We start from the raw sequence: 19,191 nt of genomic DNA, 5'->3' as shown, positions 1-19,191 counted from the left end.
TGTGCGATAAATCGTCGTATTAAAAAATTTCCTTTATAGCCCGTATTTTTCTAAACATCAATTTTAGCAGTTTCTTTTTTTCTTTTATAGCGTGTGTGAACTGCTAAGATGGACGTCTAGAAAAATACGGGCGATAAAATTTTTAAGACGACGATTTATTACACGCGCACGATTAAAATATGAAACTGTTGAAACGGAAATTTATATAAATACAATTGCGAAAAAATATTTACTGAAACTTTGTAAGTCACGTAGCTCGCGTGATTAAAAGAATACAAATTTATAAATAAACCCAATCCTAGACATGTATTTATAAAAAAACCAAAGCACTATTTAAACATAGAAACACACCCAAAATCAACTCCAAAGTCAACTTTTTGGGTGTGTTTATAAATGGGTTTTGAGTGTGTGTAATGATGGGTTTTGAGTATGTTTATATGTTTAAATAGTGTTTGGGTTTTTATAATTTCAACATTTTGGGTGTTTTAGTGAAACTCCTTAAAGAAAGCCTCTTGCATGCAGCGTGTCAAAGATAATCTATATATATAGAGAATGATGAAACATTCAAAAATCCGAAAATACCCTTGGTGAACTAAACTTTTAAAATGCACCGATTTTAATTAAAACAGGGTATAATTGTAAGAGAAGAATTACGCAGATTTAAAAAAAAATTAAAAAGGTACAGACCCCACTTCATAGCAGTTGCTCTTCTTATCAGTTTCTTCTGGCACGTTCTATTGATATAGGATGAAAGCAAAACTGAAACCGTCCAAAACCCACCATGGCCCTCAAACTTGGAAACGCATTTCCTTCCCTCCCATGTTTCGCAAAGCAAGAATCCTCATCTACTCACTGCAGAAAAAGGTTTGAGGTTTTTTTTTTTTTCTAGGTTCGTTTCGTCATTTGTGATGTCGAAAATTGAGAAGTAAATCATAAATTGAGTTTGGTTTGTTGTTACAGGGAGGAAGATTGAAGGAAAAGAACTGGAACAATCAATATTGGAACCCCCAGTCTGCTCATCAATCTGGTAGTTCATGTCTTTGTGTGGCTGATTTTCTCTTTGCCTGTGTTTATTCCAGAAAATTGGTATAAAATTATGGTATGATTTTGTGTGCTTATTTTCGTTTTCTTTTTGCGAATTTTCAGTATTTGTAAGATGTTGCAGTGTATGAGAGAGTCAAGAAAATTATGTTATGATTTTGTATGCTCATTTCGTTTTTTCTTTTTTTGTGGATTTTCAGTATTTGCAAGATACTGATAATAGCTGTATTAGATTGTATGATGATGATGTTAGTGTATGTTGATTCTGTTGGCATTTTGGTTGCAGATACTGATGATGACTACTAAAGGCCTTCAAAAAGGGCGAGGGCTGATTTCAGGCGTCCAAGAATCTACGACGATAATGATGGAATGCAGAGTTCACCGGGAAGATCACAGCGCGGAAACTCCAGAGGAGATGCCCCAATGACTGACCAGACTGATGATGATGGCTATGAGGTTTAGTTATACAGATCATGCTTCTGACTTGGATGACCTTTTATATGAACTTCTTGAGTAAATTTCTTCAAGCTTTTCTCATTTTACATGAATTTCATGTGCAGGATGATGATGACCAAGAAGCCGAGTTTGAGATGTATCGTGTTCAGGGAACACTCAGGGAGTGGGTTACTAGAGATGCAGTGCAAAGATTTATAGCCAAGAAGTTCAAAGAATTTTTGCTCACCTATGTGAATGACATTGAATATGTGCGCCTCATTAATGAGATGGTATTAGGTAAGGGCTTAGCTTTATTTAACTGGCTCTTATGCTCTGTTAACTGTACATTGGCCATTTGTACTTTTTATCTCAATGTGTTGTGCAAGCAGCAAGCTGCAAGCTACATAATTCCTCGGATCTTTAATTTGAATTTTGAATCAATTCACTATTGCATTTTGTAGCCAATAAGTGTAGTCTGGAGATTGATTACAAGCAATTCATCGGTACTCATCCCAATATTGCCATTTGGTTGGCTGATGCTCCCCAGTCTGTCTTGGAAGTCGTGAAAGATATTGCCAAGAATGTGGTGTTTAGTTTACACCCCAAGTACTAACATATCCATCAAAAGATCTATGTTAGGATAACCAACTTACCTGTTTACAATCAGATTTGCAACATTCAGTGTTGTGGAGATTTTTTTTTTCCCTACATCTTTCCTACCTTTTTCCTTTGAGGTGTAAATGTCATCCTGCTCTTATGGTGTGCGGGCAGATCCATTTGAATACCATGATTCGTATTGGAGGCGTTGTGACCCTACACTCTGGGGTCTTTCCTCAATTGCAACAAGTAAAGTACGATTGCAATAAATGTGGGGCAATTTTGGGGCCATTCCTTCAGAACTCTTATTCAGAAGTTAAAGTTGGTTCTTGCCCTGAATGCCAATCGAAAGGACCGTTCAGTGTCAATATTGAGCAGGTGAGTTTTACAAATTTACATACATTTGCCTTCAGTTTTCTTTTTGGCTGGAAAAAATCTGAAGAGAAGAAAGGGAATTAACATTGAATGCTGTGGAGGCTGTTATGGGAACTCATAATTAATATTGCACCTCAATTATGCTAGAAAAGGTTGAAAATGGTTTTTATTTTTCTTCCAGTTTTTGTTACTCCAGTATTATGTTTTTGGCCGCCTTTATATTATTGTATGGTTTCTGAGAAAAGGGATCATATGAAAAAAACAATTTTTAGTTTTAGTTATCTGATAACCATTTCTCTCTCTTTCGTTTTAATCTGTATGGGGCACCAGTTCCTTTCAGTTTTTTTACGCTCTTATTTTCTTCTTCACTTTTTGGGATCCAGTCATTAGTTCAAGAACTCGAAGTCCAGAATTGCTTCAATGACTCCGGTTCCATGCTTTCTATTTAATAATCTTCAATCTGCAGAGTATCACCTCTTTAAATGGTACGAATCTCTCTCTCATACAAAGCTATCCCTAATTTATGTTTGATTGACTGAAACTTTGGTTAGGGTCTAGGTCTGTGTTCATGTTTGTGTTTGTGTTGGTAATTATTTATGTGTTTGACTTATGAAATTAAAAAGTCTTTGGAATTTTATCTCAACAGATGGAATCGCCTCTCACCTCTCTCTCTGACGCATAAGGGGTCCATAAGTAGCAGAGGAAACTATATTTAAGGTTAATGATTCTTCATTTCGTTATGTTTTGTATTTTAAGTTTCCAATCAGCATACATTAATTTAGTTGGAAGATGATTTTTTCCTATTGGGTTCTCTCAAAAGTTGTCCCCCAAATTAGACTTTTTAATATTGGCTCTACTATAACTAGGTGTTCTGTTTTCTGCTGATAATTTGGGCGTCCAAATGTGCCTAACAAAGCCATGGCTTTTTTTCTCTACGTTCATGTGTTAGTGAGAATCCACTATTTATATTTTTGTCTTTCTGGAAGACGCAGGTGACAAAGGAAAAAGAAAGCAAACAAATCACCCTTTGGGATACTTTTGGGTTGTTTCTGACTGGAATTGGGTGTTGGTTTACATTTGTTATTTGTTGATAGTTTCTTCTTTCTTTATGTTTATTTTTGTTAAGTGTCCAGGTCATTCTAGATCCAGATTCAGTTTCATATTGATGTAAATTGTCCAGTTCAGGCATCAACTTCTATTTTTTATGTTACGAATAAGATTATGCTTTGATTTTTTCTTCTTCTTTTTTTCTCAGGGGATTATTTTTTATACGAGACTTAAAAGCAAAATGAGGATCAGAGTTGGGGGGAGTTCAAAAGTAACATGAAAGCATAACAAAAGGGAAGCATCATGGTGAGTCAACATAAGCACCGATCATGACTTCTTCAAGCAGTTTTGTTTTTTGTTTCGAGTGACATAATTGCCTTTTTTCGCAGCTGATAATAACAAATCCATAATGACACTCTGCGATAGACTTATTCTGAAACATAAGTCTATTGTTTTGATGGATTGTTTTAGCATTCTTAATATCTGGCTTCATATTAAGCTTTTTAGTTGTTTTAGTCTCTCTTCTTCTTTTTTTTGGTGGGTAAATGCAGATCCGATTTGCTGCATGAGGCTTCCAAAGAAGATAGTAGCAAGAGAGCATAAAATTGCTGCAGGAGGAGGTTCATCTACAAGCAGTAGCTAAAAGGATTTCATGATCTTAATTTAATTGTCATGAAGTTTTTGTTTTTTCGTTTCCTTTTTTAATGGTTGCAATACTAGCTTCAATTACTATATTTTGGTGTAAAGAGTTTTGTTTTAAATAAGGACTTATTCAATTGCATCTGTTCCAAATTCGGTTCAGTGGTTAACTATGATAATTGTTATCAATAAATACAAAGAGGAATTTAAATTAGTTCTATAGTGAATTACCACGACAATTTTTATTTTTGAGTAAGTCGTTTTATTTTAAATGTTTTACAAGCCATCTTCATTTACTCTCTCTCTCTCTCTCTCTCTCTCTCTCTGTGCAATTGGTTTTAACTCTATTTCTGGTAAAGAATGCTAATTTTCTATGAACTTTTTTAATCTCTGCGTTTGCATTATATGACGGTTTTTTCGCCTGCCGACGTTAGAATTTCTACACAAAGACGGTATTAATTTACAGCCGTTTGAAATTTCATACTATGCCAGTTTTGTCAAGAAACCGTCGTCTTTAGTGAAATACCACAACGGTTTAGATTTTTGATTTAGGGTCGTTTTTATTTTATCTGTTTTACAAGCTATCTTCACTCACTAACACACACACTCTCTCTTTTATGATGAATTTTGTTTAAAAAAAGTCTCTAATGACACTCTGATAGTTTCTAGAAGTAATGATGTATTGACTTTGGCTTTGGGAACCCTCGAGCATGGTGGGAGAGTCAGAGGTTTAGGAGCCGAGGTTTCCCCTAGTCAATACTTCAATTTATCCAAACACCACATAATAAAGTTTGCCGATAAACTGAAGGAAAGTGTACTAGAGGCTGTTAGAGAAGAGAGTTTGAAGATGGAGGCCAGAACTAAGGAATTGCTACAAGCTGAGAAGGAATATATGTTGAAACAATTCAGCTAATTAATTCCCAATTTTGATCCTAGCATGCTCAAACTTCCAACACTGCCTCAAGAGTAAAGTCCCAAAAATCTAATGTTTAACAAAGCAAGCTACTGTTTGGGCTTAATTCGGCACGCCTAGTCCAAAATCAAAAAGCCCATGTCAATTTTTGGCAACCACCGAGTTCTCCTTATGTTTGGGCCAACGCTCTGCACGACAGCCCATTTTTACAAAAGCCCACAAAACAGAAGACAAAAGAATGGGCCTTGATTCCAGAAAAGCAGCCCAAACCAAACAAAAGAGACCCATGTCTTTTACAAAGTGGCAAAGGTGTAAAAAACACAAAGTAAGTCAATGAAATTGCCAATTAAATAGAAATTCATCACCAAACAGGTCGATGAAATTCTAAAAAGAATTTGATTGGGCCCAGCTTCTAAAAACTCACCATTGATCTCAATCCCAGAGTACAAAGTTAGCAGATTGCTAAAAAGTCTATTCACAAAGAAAACCCACGTGACTACCTGACTTTGAAAAGTGAAAATTTTCAACTAGAGTTGATGGGGAATTAATGAAGGCATGTCTTAAACAGGAAAATTTCTCCGGTCTTTACAGTAAAGGAAGAAGATCAAAGTCCCTTTCTATATACAAAGAAAAGTCTGCTTCAAAGCAGGTATCATTTCCAAGGGATAAGCAAACTACAATTTCTGAAGAGATAAGTAGGGAACAGGGAGTTGTTCATCAGGAAAAGCAAACTAACCATCACGACAGATTGAATTCTTATTGTCGTTTGAAATTTCATAGTATGTCAGTATTGTCATGAAACCGTCGTTGTGAATGAAATACCATAACGGTTTAGATGGTTGACTTAGATGACTGTTTTATTTTACTTGTTTTACAAGTTATCTTCACTCATTCACACACACACACACACACACTCTCTCTCTCTCTCTCTCTCTCTCTCTCTCTGTGCAATTGTTTTTATCTCCAATTCTATTAGACGACAATTTTTTTGCTTTGTGATGTTTGAAATTGTACACAATGATGGTGTTTATTTATTGTCGTCTTCATTCATTTACTACGTCGATTGTTTCAAGGAACTGTCCTTTGTATTTAAATACCACGATGGTTTGTATGGTTTAGTTACTATCATTTATTTTACTTTTGTACAAACCATCTTATATATCTGTTGAGGCCCAAAAAATCCATGGTTGGGCCTGAATAAATTATCAACCCAAAACGACACTCTACTAAGGAAAAGCGTAAAGCGGAGTACACGAGAACCCACCACATGCGAGTTGTAGTTCACGTGCCATGCTAAATAAATTAGCCATGCTAGGGGTTGAGATAAAATATACCGGCTCTACAAGCCCATGCCAAACTTAAACATCGCAGTCCTTCCCAAGGACGATAAAATTAAAACATGCCAAGCAACATGCCATGCCAAGCACAAAATCGTTATCTCACACCTAACCACGCTACAAGCCTAAGTGGGCCCAAGCCACAAAATTAACCGGGGCTTACTGAGAAGGTTGTGGTGTGGAAGGAAACAAGCAATCACGGGGCCCATTGAGGGTTCAAGGAACGTAGGTTTCAAAGCCACTTGGGGGCTTTGGAACTCAAGCCCGTTCCTAGAACCCAAGCATATGGGTTAGCATGAGAGAGAGGAGAAAAATTGACCCATGCTCTAGGAAGACACCAAAGAACCTACTAAGATATTTAGCCCAGCCCACATCAATAGAATTAAAAAAAAGAAAACCTTTCCAGCAGCTTGACGAAAGCTTGTCAAACGATAGAAGCAACAAAGCCAGAGGACCCAATACCATATGTACAAGCCCAAGCCCAGCAACTTGCAAAAATCTGGCGTCAAGTCCTATTCCCATTTGAACTCCAAACAATGGTCACAAGGGAGCTATGGCAAGACCAGAGGAAATCCATGGGGGTGAGAGAAGTGTCCATCGGACAAAAGGCTTCATCTCTCCTCTTTTCCTCTGTAAGCTCTGCCTTGGAGAAAACATAAGGAACGCAGGTGGCGCCTTCCCTTCATGGGAAAGCCCAGCTGCGTCAAACCATTGGAACCATAAAGGGTTCCTTACCCATGCTCCTTAGATGGAGAAATTCATCAAAATAGGGCTAAGTAGGAGCTGCCAATGAAAAAGGAAGAGGAAGACCAGACAAAATTAGAGCTCTTAATGCCTATAAAAGGAGACTTTTGCTACCCAGAAAAATCAACCATCCAGAGCCTGACCAAGCCTTGTCAAGCAACCTGGAATCTACTCAAGCCACCCAAACCTTTCTTTCGTTCATCCTTCTTCTCCCTTAGGATAGGAATCGTGTTAATATTTCCTCTGTAAGAAACCAGAGCCTGACCAAGCTTTGTCAAGCAACCTGGAATCTACTCAAGCCACCCAATCCTCTTTCTTCGTTGTTTTCTTCTTTCCTTGAGATAAAATCTTGCTAATTTTTTCTTCGTTCCCAGTTTAGATTTTATCCTCTGCAAGAAACTCATGTTGTTCTCTCTCTCTCTCTCTCAAATTGCTAAACTCGTGAAAGCTTAGCTCCCATGCCACATGCTCCTCAGGCTAAGTCATTAGTGAAATCATCATGCTTATTTGGGTGTTAGTAAAGTGATCCTGAGAGTGTTCTTTTAAAATCTCATCAGATTTTCTAAAAACTCTCTTGGGAGCTTGGTTTCGAACTCAGGCATTTGGGGGATTTTGCTCATTGTCTTCTTACAGCAGCCCGCCCATTCATCAGTCTGGAACAAAAACCCCTACATAAATTGGCGACTCTGCTGGGGACCAAGCTGCCATTTTACTGATGCCTCCAAGGAAGAAAGCCAGAAGCAACAACATGACCTCTCAAGACGGGCCAAACCATGGTGACTCGGAATCAAGGCAACATGCCTCCTCAAGAGAAGAAGAACGTCATAGTGAGGGAGCTTTCACCCTCACAGACGTTGTTGCAGCCATCCATGCTATGGGAGAGACTCAGAAGAAAATGGCAGAAACAATCAAAGAGCTGAAAAGTTTGATTGCTAAGCCGAGTGAAGAAAACGATAGGCTTCCTGAAGGAGCCTGTCCCTGCCAGAAAAAGTTCTGAACAAAAGGAGCCATCATTTGTCACTCACGAAGATGTCATTGCCATGCTAGAAAAGAAACTAAGCTGAAGTCAGGAAGATTGGAAGTATCTTCCTCAGCCACCGTACCAGCAAGCTCACTCCAGCAGCCCTATCCCAAAGGTTACGAAACACCAACCTTTGTTATTTTCGATGGGAGGAAAGGAAGCCCAAAGGAACATGTCAACCGATTCCTTGATGCTTTGGGGCCACATGTCGGTGATTATAATCTTCGACTCCGAGAATTCTCAAAGAGTCTCACTGATCGGGCTTATACATGGTACACCACATTGGCACCAGGCTCTATGCGTTTCGGGATGATTTGGCGAGCAGGTTTTGTAAAAAATATTTTCAGCACGAGGAGAGGGTTACCACCACGCAGCTCAATAACACTCGCCAAAAGCAAGGGGAGGATCCCGTCGACTTTGTGAGAAGGTTCCGGGACTTGGCTCTCGATTGCTATGACGAAAAGGATGAAGAGGCACTTGTTGAGATTTGCATCAGCAACATTGTAGCAGACTATAGAATGTACTTGGAAAATATTGGCATCAGTCAATTTTCCCCTGGAAGCGTAAGAAAGACGAGCATGTCTATCAAACCAGCGAGGACTTGGAGGAGCGATAAGAAGGAGACATACCAAGCATTAGCCATAGATGACGAACCATCTAACTACTGCCTGTCAGAGTCTAAGGAGGATTTTACATGCTAAAATACATGAGGGAGTCCTTGAACTTCCCTCTAGGAAGCAAACAATAGATAAAGACCCCTTGCCAAAACGAAGGGAAAAAGAGGTAGCTGCTGTCATTACATGTTCCGATGATTTGCTTGATGATGACGAATTGTGCCACCCGTGGAGGAATGACCCAAAGCCGTTGGAAGCTATGTGGGAACCTTACGGAAACATGGAGAAGGCATATTGGTGTAAATATTTGAAGCATGCAAGCTACAACATGCCATGGCCGCTCGCTGATGGATGGGGTGATGACTCAGGCAATGAAGTTTTTGTCCTGGACATGCTGGAAGAATGCTACTCGGGGTCTTCAATGGGATAGCATGAAATAGCTGCTATAACATTTCATAACCTTACAGAGGCTGAAACAGGTGCGATGGAACGATATTTAAGTATGAAACAGGGGCCCACAGCTTCGCATGTCTTCTAAAGAAACCCGAAATTCAAGTCCCTCTTTGACCAACTTGGCTTTAGGCCTCAAGCTAGAGAAGTAGCTGCTGTAGCTCTCATGAACATCTCTGCAGAATCCGATCCTCATTGCTTCACCGCTCAACTACAAAGGTCATTTTTAGGAAATGACAATGCTATCGTCTTCACAGACAAGGAATGGAAGTTCCATACCCATAGGAGGCCACTTTATTTGGAGGGACAAATCAACGATGTGTTTATAAGAAGAGCTTTGGTAGACACGGGCTCCTCTGTCAATATACTACCTCTGTCTGTGCTTATAGCAACTGGTATTCCATTATCCAAAATCGTGCAATCTCAAACAAGCATCAGCGATTTCGGGAATAAGAGTAAGATCATGGTCCGACACATGCAAGTAAACTTGAAGGTGGGGCCAATCCGGTCACTTACCAAGTTTTACGTGGTAGATGTGAATGTGGCTTACCATGCTTTGCTTGGAAGGCCATGGCTCAACAAGCATAAACTTGTAGTCTCTATTTACCATCAATGCGTGAAGGGAAGGATTGGGCTGAGGCCATTCCGCATACCTGGAAACCAAGCACTGTTCAACAAAAACGAAGCTCACTACTTCGAGGTAAAATTTTACACCGAATGCACATGCGCTAGAAGCAAACCATCCAAGGATTTCGGGACCTATCTTCCTTCATGGATTGAAATTTGTGATCTAACCAACGAGGAGCTCATCACCACTGTTGATTGAGAAAGAAAAAGGCACTCGGAGGTCAACAACCATGCCTACGACCATCCCCAATGCTCAAAGGTGACGCTGCCAGATGGGCGCACAATATATCGCTTATGACGGGATTGGGGCTTAACTGTCTCTGGAAAGCCTCAGGGGCTTTTTCTTCCGGCAGCTACTACGGGCCTGACTGCCGTAAAGGGCAAAATAGAAGAAATTGCCCCTTGAGCCTGAGTTCGAAAATTAAGCCCCAAAATACCTCGAAAAGGCAGTAGAGCCTTAGGAAGTATTTTGGTTATCTTCACCAACCAAAATAATGGCAGCTTACAGGTAATTTCTTCATGCTTACAGATAAACTTTTGAGTTTGGCATGAGGGGCTTGTGGCATGGGAGCAAAATTAGCATGAGTTGAGCACCAAAAAGGAAATATGGCTTCCTAGGGAGAAAAGGGAGTGTTTAAGGTGAGGAAGAAGAGGTTTTCAAGCATATGTGGCTAGGAAGAGAAAAGGGAAGAACTATGTTCTTCTGGCAGCTTGTCAGAAGAAGAAAATGGAGGAAGATGAACAGTGCACGAAATTGCTGGTTTTTGCAAGTATGAGAGGAAGCTTGCTCTCTAGTTGTGGATGATTTTTCTTGGGTTGAAGAGGCCCTAATTTATAGCCGTTGGAAGCTGATATTTTCCAAGAAAACCTAATGGCTTCTACCCATTTTGGCTAAGCTTTTCCTTCCTTTCTCCCTTCATCTCTTCAATTATCCCTTTTTGGTGAAATCCACTCTACCCATTTGCATAAAATCAGGGATTTTTTAGGAGCTCAAAGCCCCTTTCCTGCGGTGTTTGACTTCTATTTTCAGCCATCTTTCTTCCTTCTTTTCTCTCATTTTCCAAGGCTAGGTCTGATGAGGGAGGAATGGGTATGCATGCTGGTTCAAATAGTGATCTGCGCTCCAATATCCCTTGGTCATTTGGAAGTTTTTGCTTGAAACTTGTTTCTCCCATGTGCTGGAGCTTTCCAGCAGCTTTCACACATGGATATTTTGGCTTTCAACGTGGCTTTTGTTTTCAGCTAGGTGCTGAAGATTTGCAGATATATTTTTTTGGGTTGCTTGGGCCTTCTAGGACAATAAGTTGGTTTATCAAGTACATGGGCTAACTTCATCAAGTATTGGGCTAGTTTGGTTGAAGTGATGGGCTATTTTGGTTGGAGTAATGGGCTATTTTGGTTGGGCTACTTTCTCTTTTGTGCTCACCCACATATTTGGGCCTAAGAAATGGGCTTGGATTTCGAGGCTCCCAAGTAACCCGGAACCTCCACTTCTTGGTCCATCAATGGGCCTCATGACAATTTATTACCATCCATACCACAACCCACTCAAGCAAGCCCCGGGTATTTGAGTGGCTTGGGGCCCACTTAAGCTTGTGGCGTGATTAGGTGCGGAATGATAATTCCTTGCTTAGCGTGGCGTGTCGTTTGGCGTGGCATGTGTGCAAGCGCATATGATGAACTTTCGCATGCCCAAATCGGGTTTCTTCTTGGTAAAGCAGCATTGGGCCGAGAATTTATTTGGGCCGAACCGTGAATATTTTGGGCCTCAACATTAGCCCCCTTGATTATTGGGGCCATGAATGTGTATTGAAATGGTCCGAATAATCAATTTTCAGCCCAAAATAAATTACCGTGGCATGGCATGGCATGGGTTTAGGAGCAACTCAAGGATAACATGTTGAGAGTCTCTAAAATTACAGCCAGGTCTTTTCCGGGAAGGTTGGAGAGGTCACAATGGTCCCGCTTAAAACCCAATCCTTCTTAAACACCGAGGGTATTGCCTTGAAGAACTTTCCTAGACACTGTAATTTTGGAGGTCACTTACTAGAGTTACCAAGAGTTGACCTTATTTTGTGGCATGATATAGAAGAAAATGCTTGGTGGATTAGCTCAAGATAACTACTTAGCTCGCATGATTTATTTGCTTGAGTGACTAGAGAGGCTTGATTTTGCATGATTGTGGTTTGCAAGAGTTGCATTGACTTGTGTATCTAATATTAGTTATGTATTCTTGATTTTGGCTTGCATGATTTGCTTTGACTTGTATATTTGGTATTTGGCTTGATGCTTAGCATTGGCATGTATGCTTGATTTTGGCTTGCATGCTTGGATGCTTGGTTTTGGCTAAGGTAGCATGGTTTAATATGGCTTTTGGGACATTTAGCATGGTGGATGTCATTTGACAGTAGCCGGACGTGCTAGTGGATAGTGGGGATCCAATCTTAGAGTTGCGGATGCAATAAGCTTGGATTCACCATTGTGTTTGATTTTACAGCACCAGCCTCCGAACACTTTGAATTTATAGGACAAAACTTCAATGAAGGTGATATCGTGCGACATTATGGCTAGATATTGGAAGAATGCTTGAAATAGGGCATGTGCTGGAAGGATGTTTAAAAACATGGCAGGTGCTGGAAGGATATTTGAAACAGGACAGGTGCTGGAATGGGCCGAATAATTAAACCCGACCCAAAAAATCAGATTTGTATTTGTAGAGAACTTCTCTTCTTCCTGCGTGCAAAATGACGACGTGTCATAATTGGCCCCAGCGGTTATTTGCAGTTTCCCAATGCCAAACGCCTTCTTCCTTTCTTTTTTATTATTTTCTTTCTTTCTCTTCCCTTTTCTTGCACCAGATCCAACTTCTTCCTACTTTTCTTCTCTTCGTTTTCCCTTGTTCCCCCAGCTCAAAACTGAGTGAGAGAGTAAGATCAAGTGGAAAACATCTGCCTCCAACCGCTGGGAAAAGAGCCCAAGTCGATTTCAACCCCTTCAGCCCTTCTCCCTTCGAAGAAGCCCTTCTGCCGTTGCTAGAAGGGACCTTTTTGTGCGGGTTTTCCTCTATGATTCTCAATTTCACTCCCTTCTTGGTATATTCAAAGTCACCCGTTGGGATTTTAGCAAGGTATGTCCCTTCTCTAGCTTTCTCTTGGATTTATTGAGGAATTTGCTGGGTTCCCTTCATCCGTGAATATTGCCCTTTGTTTTGATTGTCAAGCATCAAACCCTCTTTTGACCTATTTTGTTATTGCAGCAACGTGAGTGCTTACATGGAAGGGCTCGCACTAATCTTCTGGGATTCCCTTTTCTTTGATTTGCTTGAGTTGCTGGAAGGGTGCCAATTTCCGTGTGAACAAAACTGTTGGTATGGGTTTCTACCTTTTCCTCTTCTTACTTTAATCTTGCTCTGACCTCTTTTTTGTATATAAAAAGGCTGAACTTGGCATGATGTGCTTTATTTTCTGATTTTCTCTCATTCTCTTCTTTCTTCTTCTTCTTCAAGACCCAAACCCGTGGGTATTGTGCATCAGTACATAAGTCATATTTTGGAAGCTCGGATCAGAAAACTTCCTCAATCAAAGTTGTTCATCTGCTCGAGTACTATAGCCAGTAAAATTTTCAGAATTTTTTGAAATTTTCTGATACCTCAAAGCTGGTTTGCAACTTCTGCATTCATCCATGGCTGGTGAGTTTTTGCAGATTTTTCTTCTGCATGTGTCTTTAACTTATGATACTCGTATGATTGCGTTTGCTTCACAAAATTTGCTGCAAATTATGTTGTCTATAACATATCCAAAATTGAGGATCATCCACCCATTCTAGTGCTCTCTACCTCCATTTTTCTAAAGCATGTTCATGAGTTGATGTTGATGCCTTTGTTGCATGCTTGTCTTCTATGCTTGAATGCTTGAGTTCCTCTGTATTTCCCAGAATTTGTGAACTAGAAATTGAATTCTAAGGTTGAGCTTTTGATTTAGGATTCTAGCTTGGTGATAAACAAGAGTTATACAAGCTCACTTGGGTATGCATGCCAAGTGTTTGTCAAAATATCTCAAAGTAGCTTGCCGACTGCTTTTTGAACTTTTGAAATGTTTCTTTTCGAATCTGAGTTGGAGCTTTTGAGACATAAAAATGGACTTCTCAATGGTTATGTTGGAATTGGTCTTGCATCACTTGAAGAAAAAATAAATTTTCGGTGGAATTTCAAAGTAAGGGTTAAGGTGCTAGAGCTGTACAGTTTCTGCTGTGTGGGCTGTCTTAGAAATCTGTTTGACATGCTTCCCTAGCTCGAAATGCAACGAAATTTTGGGAAAATGAAGCTTGATATGTCTAGTTCTAATCTGGAAAGTCTGGGATTTGTTGGTTGTAAGCTTGATTTATAGTGATTTTCTAAAGGTGGGATATTCTAGCTAGGATGGTTGGAAAGCTTGTGTATAAGTTTTGCTTGGCATGTTGCTTTTGCTTGGGAATTTAGCATGTCCTTTCTGTTGGTATTGAGTGCTGATCTGAGTATTGCTAGAGCATGTTCTTGAGCAATATTGTCGTGAGAGCATGAAGTGGAATGGTATTGTCGCAAGAGCATGAGTTCTTCAATTTGCTTGAAATGCCCGAATTGCTTGGAATGCTTGAATGAAATGAAATTTCTTGGTATGTGAATTGGTATCACACCTTGTGAATTTTGTCAAATGCTTGATAGATGAGTTTGCTTGCACTTTGAGAAAATTATGCTTCCGGCACATCCGTTTGTGTATGAGTACCTTTCCAGGCGTCTGATTTTGGCTAACATATTCTCTTGTTTTAAAAGCTCGACAGCATGATAAAGCATGAGAAGTCTAATTTGATAGCATGAAAGTGAGTCTTGGTCTTTGCAACTTGTCTTTGGAAAACATTATGCTTTAATAGCGATTCTACTTCCGGCACCCCCTTTCTGTTTACTAGTTCCTTCCGGCACCTGATCTGGCCAACGTACTCCCTTGTTTCTTTTTCAGGCTTGATTGAGAGGTTCCAAAGCATGAGGAATGCCATCTTCTTACTGATTTGCTGGGATCTTGATAGAATAAAGGTGAGTTTTTCATCTTGACTTGCAATATGAAGGTTTATGAAAGATTCGAATTGCTTGATCGGAGGGACTTTGGGTGAGAAAGAGAACAAGCTAGTTCTTGAGGCCATTTTGAGTTTTCTTCCAAAGATGTGATGAGTTTGTTGAACTGTTGCTGTGGGATAAATTTTACTAGCATGATGTTTGAAACAGGGGCTAAGAAGATTTGAAATAAGGCAAGCGCCAAAAATTCTTTGCTTGTAGAGTAGGAGTTGGAAGAATGTAACTTGGCTTGTTTCAAAAAGGGGAAATAGAAAACTGTTTCTCACCATAATGCAAGATTATCTAGGCTTGTTGTAATCAAAGAGATGATTTATACTGTGTGGCAAAAAAGGTAGATGGGTTTGCTTGTTTGGATGACACGGTGTCCTTCCTTGAATTTGCTTGGCATGAAGCCCTCAAGTCAGCTTGTTGCGGTCAGCAATTGGTTGACGAGTTGGGTTATATTCTCTTTGGCTTACTCAGGGTCGAGAAACAAAGTAGAGGCCTGCTTGTAAAATTTTTTTTATTTATTTATTTATTTTTTTTTTTGCAACTTGCTTCAAAGAAGATTTTTGAAAGAAGTAGACTAAAGATGAGAAGGAAAAGGCTAAGCGAGTTGCTGGAAGAGATTCATACAGCTTGTTTTCCTCCAGATAAGTAACAAACAGTTTGCTTTCCTCCAAGAGGAAAATTGAAATTTACAACAGCTTCAGGATTCTTGTCTCTCTCTTTTGCTTGACATGAAGCCCCCAAGTCATTTGGAGTTTGCATGTGCTGTTTGCTATGATGGATTCTCTTAAGCCTCATAAGCCTTTCGCATGATGTTTTGTTTGAAAAGCTTTAAATTTTGCTGTAGTGCAATTGCATGAATAAAGCTTGTGATTTTTCAGGAGTTGTCATATGGCCATGAGAAGAAGTTCTTGCAAGTATTAGTTGCCGAAGTATCCATCTTCAGAAAGACCAATTCTTAAGTATGCCTGAAAATAATGATGGTGCCAAAGTCCTTCTCCCGGCACCTACGCCCTTCTTCCAAAGACCAACCTCCCTTCTTTCTTGGTGCATTTGAGGTCGTCCTTTGAGGTGATTGACAAGGTATGCCCTTTCCTTTTGCAATTTCTTGAATCTATCGAGGGGCTTGTTGGGCTCGTTCACTGGAATCTCAGGTCCTTCTTTTTAACTCTGTAGGAATAGATATAGACTGATATCTTGGCCTAGGCTTGTTTTTCGCATGCTTGAATAAATTTGGACTTTTCTCCCATGTTGTGGAAATAGAAATTGATAGAGTGCATGCTCTGCAATGCTTGAATCCTTTTGCATTTTGAGGAAGAATTTGCTTGTCATGGGAATTGCTTGAAAATTTCGCTTGCCATGGATAAATTGTATGATGCTTGGGTATTTGCTTAAGTGTTTCCTTTGGCCTGAGTTTGACTTGCCCTGCTTGGCGTATATTTTGCCTGTGCTGCGTTCTTGACCCGCTTTTTTGTTGTTGAACTATATGCATCACGAGCGCATGCTTGTAATCGTATGATTAATGCATAGGATTAGAGGCTATTGAAAGCTTTGAGAAAAGCACCATTGGTTTCTTTTTATTTTTATTTTTTATGAGCTTAGAATTTGGTCATGGGTAACTGTTTATTTTTTTGGCTTTATAGGGATAGACATAAACATGTGTATGATGGGTCTGCAAGGATGCTGTGTAACTCGTAGGTATTTCGTTTTTGTGAAAAAGGTTACTATGAGGTAAATAGTGCTCAGTTTGTAGCACTTGCTTTGTGAAAAAGGGTCTGCTGGAATGATTGATTGAGCATGGAATGAGAAATTTGCTTATCATGAGCTCGAGTAATAGATTGCATGATGCTTCAAAAATATTTTTTTTGTTTATGCATTTCGCTTGGCATGAGATAGCTTGCTTTGCTTGGCTTGTAAAGTTCATATGGCTTGCATGCTAGTGTGGAGATTGCTTGGCTTTAACACAGAGAACTAGCTTTATGCTTTGCCGTTTTTTCAGCGTATTCTTTGTTGGCAATTCTTGCAGGGATTCATCGGTTGTCAAGACCTGCCATGGCATCCACTAACCCGTCGTCAATTATTAGTGGCCACCTTTATTCAACGGATGATAAATTGAAGAGGGGAAGGCCCCTCCATTGCTCAAGAATGCTTGTGAAGATGTTGAAGTAGGCGAAGAGCCAGTGTCGTCTTGCTGCGTTTGTATCATTATGGTTCGGGAAATTCCTCCTCTGTGACTTTTCCCAAGATTGTCTGCATGTGCAGGTGTTCCCCTTGGCTTTAGCAATAGCGCATGGCGGCATGATTCCCATAGCCCCTATGTTCTTGGGACATCCGATGCAGGGGTAGACAATGCCCTGCTCCTTCTAGCAGTGCTGCCTCATACTCATCCTTTTCTCGGAACATCCAACATAGCTGCGGCATTGCCTGCACCTTCCAGCGTCTGCCTCCTACTCATTCTCTTCTCGAACATGCGACATAGCTGCCGGCGCTGCCTTGCATCTTCCAGCGTGCTGCCTTCTACTTCTCCTCTTCTCGGAACATCCAACATAGCTGCACGCGCCTGCACCTTCCGGCAGTCTTGCCTCCTACTCATCCTCTTCTCAAAACATACGACATAGTTGCCGGCGCGCCTTGCATCTTCCAGATGTGCTGCCTCCTTTTATTTGGCAGGTTGTTTTCTTTGGCTTAGGGTCAGTTGGCTTGGTGCACAGCTTCCATCTTTCTTGATACCATAGGATGTACTAATCTCCAGCATGTGTAACCTTGTTTTTGCGATGGCTGTGTACTTTTCAGATAATCTAACGACTATGTCATTATGACTTTGTAATGTACTACTGAACCACTGGAACTTGCATTAATTTCTGAATGCTTGAGGCATGTTGTAATTCGTACATCTTATATATATATTGCTTGGTTGGGAGAACTTGCTCTTGTGAACTTCTTGAAATTTTCTGATGAGTTGGCAAGCCTTAAAAATAAGGTATATGCTGCCCAAAATTTTGACAGGACCTTTAAGCTAAATCTTCGATGCATTGCTCTTTAAAACTTTTGCAAGGCTTGTCTACTCATTTGGCCTAAAATGCACCCTCTTTCCGTGCCTTAAAAAGGGTCATGCCACTGTATGCATGATTTCCACGAAGGCTCTTGTAAGAATTGCCGGATGTTGTGAATTTTTTTGAGCATTCCGATTGGGAGTCAACGGTTTCGTTATTCCAGCGCCTCAAAATACACTTTTACTGCCCGTTTCTTTGTAATAGCTTGACTTTGCATACCCCACATCATTTTGCTTAGGCTTGATGCTTGTTGATGGTTCGGGACCCCATCCAAGTGACTTTGCTTGGCATGGTTACTGCTAAAAGGCTTAGCTTTTAAAAGGGAAGTTTGCTATTGTCTATTTTCTTTTTCTTTTCAAAGAACACATTTTGCAAAACAGAAGAAGATAAAAGTAAGAAAAGAATTCTAGAGGCTTTTTTTTTTCTTCTTCCAAAATACTCCATTCTCCTTGCAAATATCGTTTTATGCCCTGGCATGCAATAATGGTGGTGCATTCTACCAAAGTTGTGAAAACATATGGTGAAAACACAAAAGGAGTTCATCTTTGAAATAAATTTGAAAAGCCAAAAACAAAAGGATAGGTGCAAAAGCAACTCAGTAGTAAGGCTTTAAGCCATTTTGCATTGATAAATACCCCCATCAAATTAAGCCCCCAAGTATGAAAGGGCCAAGGAGCGTGCATGACTTGCAATAGTATGAAAGCTTGTGGCTTAGGTTGGCATATATTTGGCATGTGTTGTACTAGGATGCCATGCTCTGTAGAGATATTTGACAGAGCCACAGTTGCTGCTTTGCTTGCCTGCAGCTCATAACCAAACTAATCAAAGAGTGATTTGCAGCTCCTAACCCATTGTACTTTCTTCAACCTCTGTGAAGTTATGAGAGGTTACAACAGCTGCTTCTTGATAATCTTGATGACCAAATGAAGCCTCCGAGTGGCTTTCTTCCAGCATGTCCAACGTGAATACTTCACTGCTGGAACCATTCTCCCATCAATTAGCAAGTAGCCATGGGGTGTTATAGCTTGCAGATTTTGAATATTTGCTCCAGTTGGCCTTCTTCATATTTCCACAAGGTTCCCACATAGCCTCCGGTGGCTTTGGGTCATTCTTCCACAGGTGGCACAATACGTCGTCGTCGAGCAAGTCATCAAAGCACGTAATGACAGTAGCCATCTACTTTCCCCTTTGTTTTGGCAAGGGGTC

General features: G+C 40.1%; 1 protein-coding gene and 1 long non-coding RNA gene across 7 annotated transcripts; both read left to right on the top strand.

Annotated features, from left to right (window-relative positions):
• Positions 1-687: 687 nt before the first annotated feature.
• LOC148915031 (DNA replication licensing factor MCM2-like) lies at positions 688-4,271 on the top strand. 5 transcript variants are annotated; one of them, XM_089043590.1, is made up of 10 exons: positions 688-864; positions 961-1,027; positions 1,147-1,191; positions 1,328-1,497; positions 1,602-1,773; positions 1,938-2,451; positions 2,832-2,933; positions 3,095-3,165; positions 3,704-3,801; positions 4,047-4,271. In XM_089043590.1, the coding sequence occupies exons 4-6, from the start codon at positions 1,411-1,413 to the stop codon at positions 2,087-2,089; spliced, it is 411 nt and encodes a 136-aa protein (XP_088899716.1). In that variant the 5' UTR covers positions 688-864; positions 961-1,027; positions 1,147-1,191; positions 1,328-1,410; the 3' UTR covers positions 2,090-2,451; positions 2,832-2,933; positions 3,095-3,165; positions 3,704-3,801; positions 4,047-4,271. The 5 variants fall into 5 exon arrangements, with proteins under 5 accessions (XP_088899716.1, XP_088899717.1, XP_088899719.1 ...); XM_089043591.1 differs by lacking the exon at positions 3,095-3,165; XM_089043593.1 differs by lacking the exon at positions 3,704-3,801.
• Positions 4,272-12,600: 8,329 nt separating this feature from the next.
• LOC148915030 (uncharacterized) lies at positions 12,601-15,950 on the top strand. 2 transcript variants are annotated; one of them, XR_016123007.1, is made up of 5 exons: positions 12,601-12,967; positions 13,097-13,207; positions 13,346-13,528; positions 14,832-14,905; positions 15,814-15,950. It is a non-coding gene; the product is annotated as an uncharacterized LOC148915030 (long non-coding RNA). The 2 variants fall into 2 exon arrangements; XR_016123006.1 differs by having other exon boundaries at positions 15,492-15,948.
• Positions 15,951-19,191: the final 3,241 nt, after the last annotated feature.

Source organism: Prunus mume, linkage group LG8 (genome assembly GCF_029339155.1).
Source record: "Prunus mume cultivar Tortuosa linkage group LG8, ASM2933915v1, whole genome shotgun sequence".
In the NCBI taxonomy this organism is placed as follows: domain Eukaryota; kingdom Viridiplantae; phylum Streptophyta; class Magnoliopsida; order Rosales; family Rosaceae; genus Prunus; species Prunus mume.
This window is presented reverse-complemented; position numbering and strand designations above follow the sequence as displayed.

Bases quoted from the DNA above. Each gene is read 5' to 3' on its own strand.
- LOC148915031 (XM_089043591.1), top strand. From the start codon at position 1,411: ATGCAGAGTTCACCGGGAAGATCACAGCGCGGAAACTCCAGAGGAGAT. The intron at 1,498-1,601 runs GTTTAGTTATAC...TTTCATGTGCAG, and splicing joins CTGATGATGATGGCTATGAG to GATGATGATGACCAAGAAGC. The intron at 1,774-1,937 runs GTAAGGGCTTAG...TGCATTTTGTAG, and splicing joins CATTAATGAGATGGTATTAG to CCAATAAGTGTAGTCTGGAG.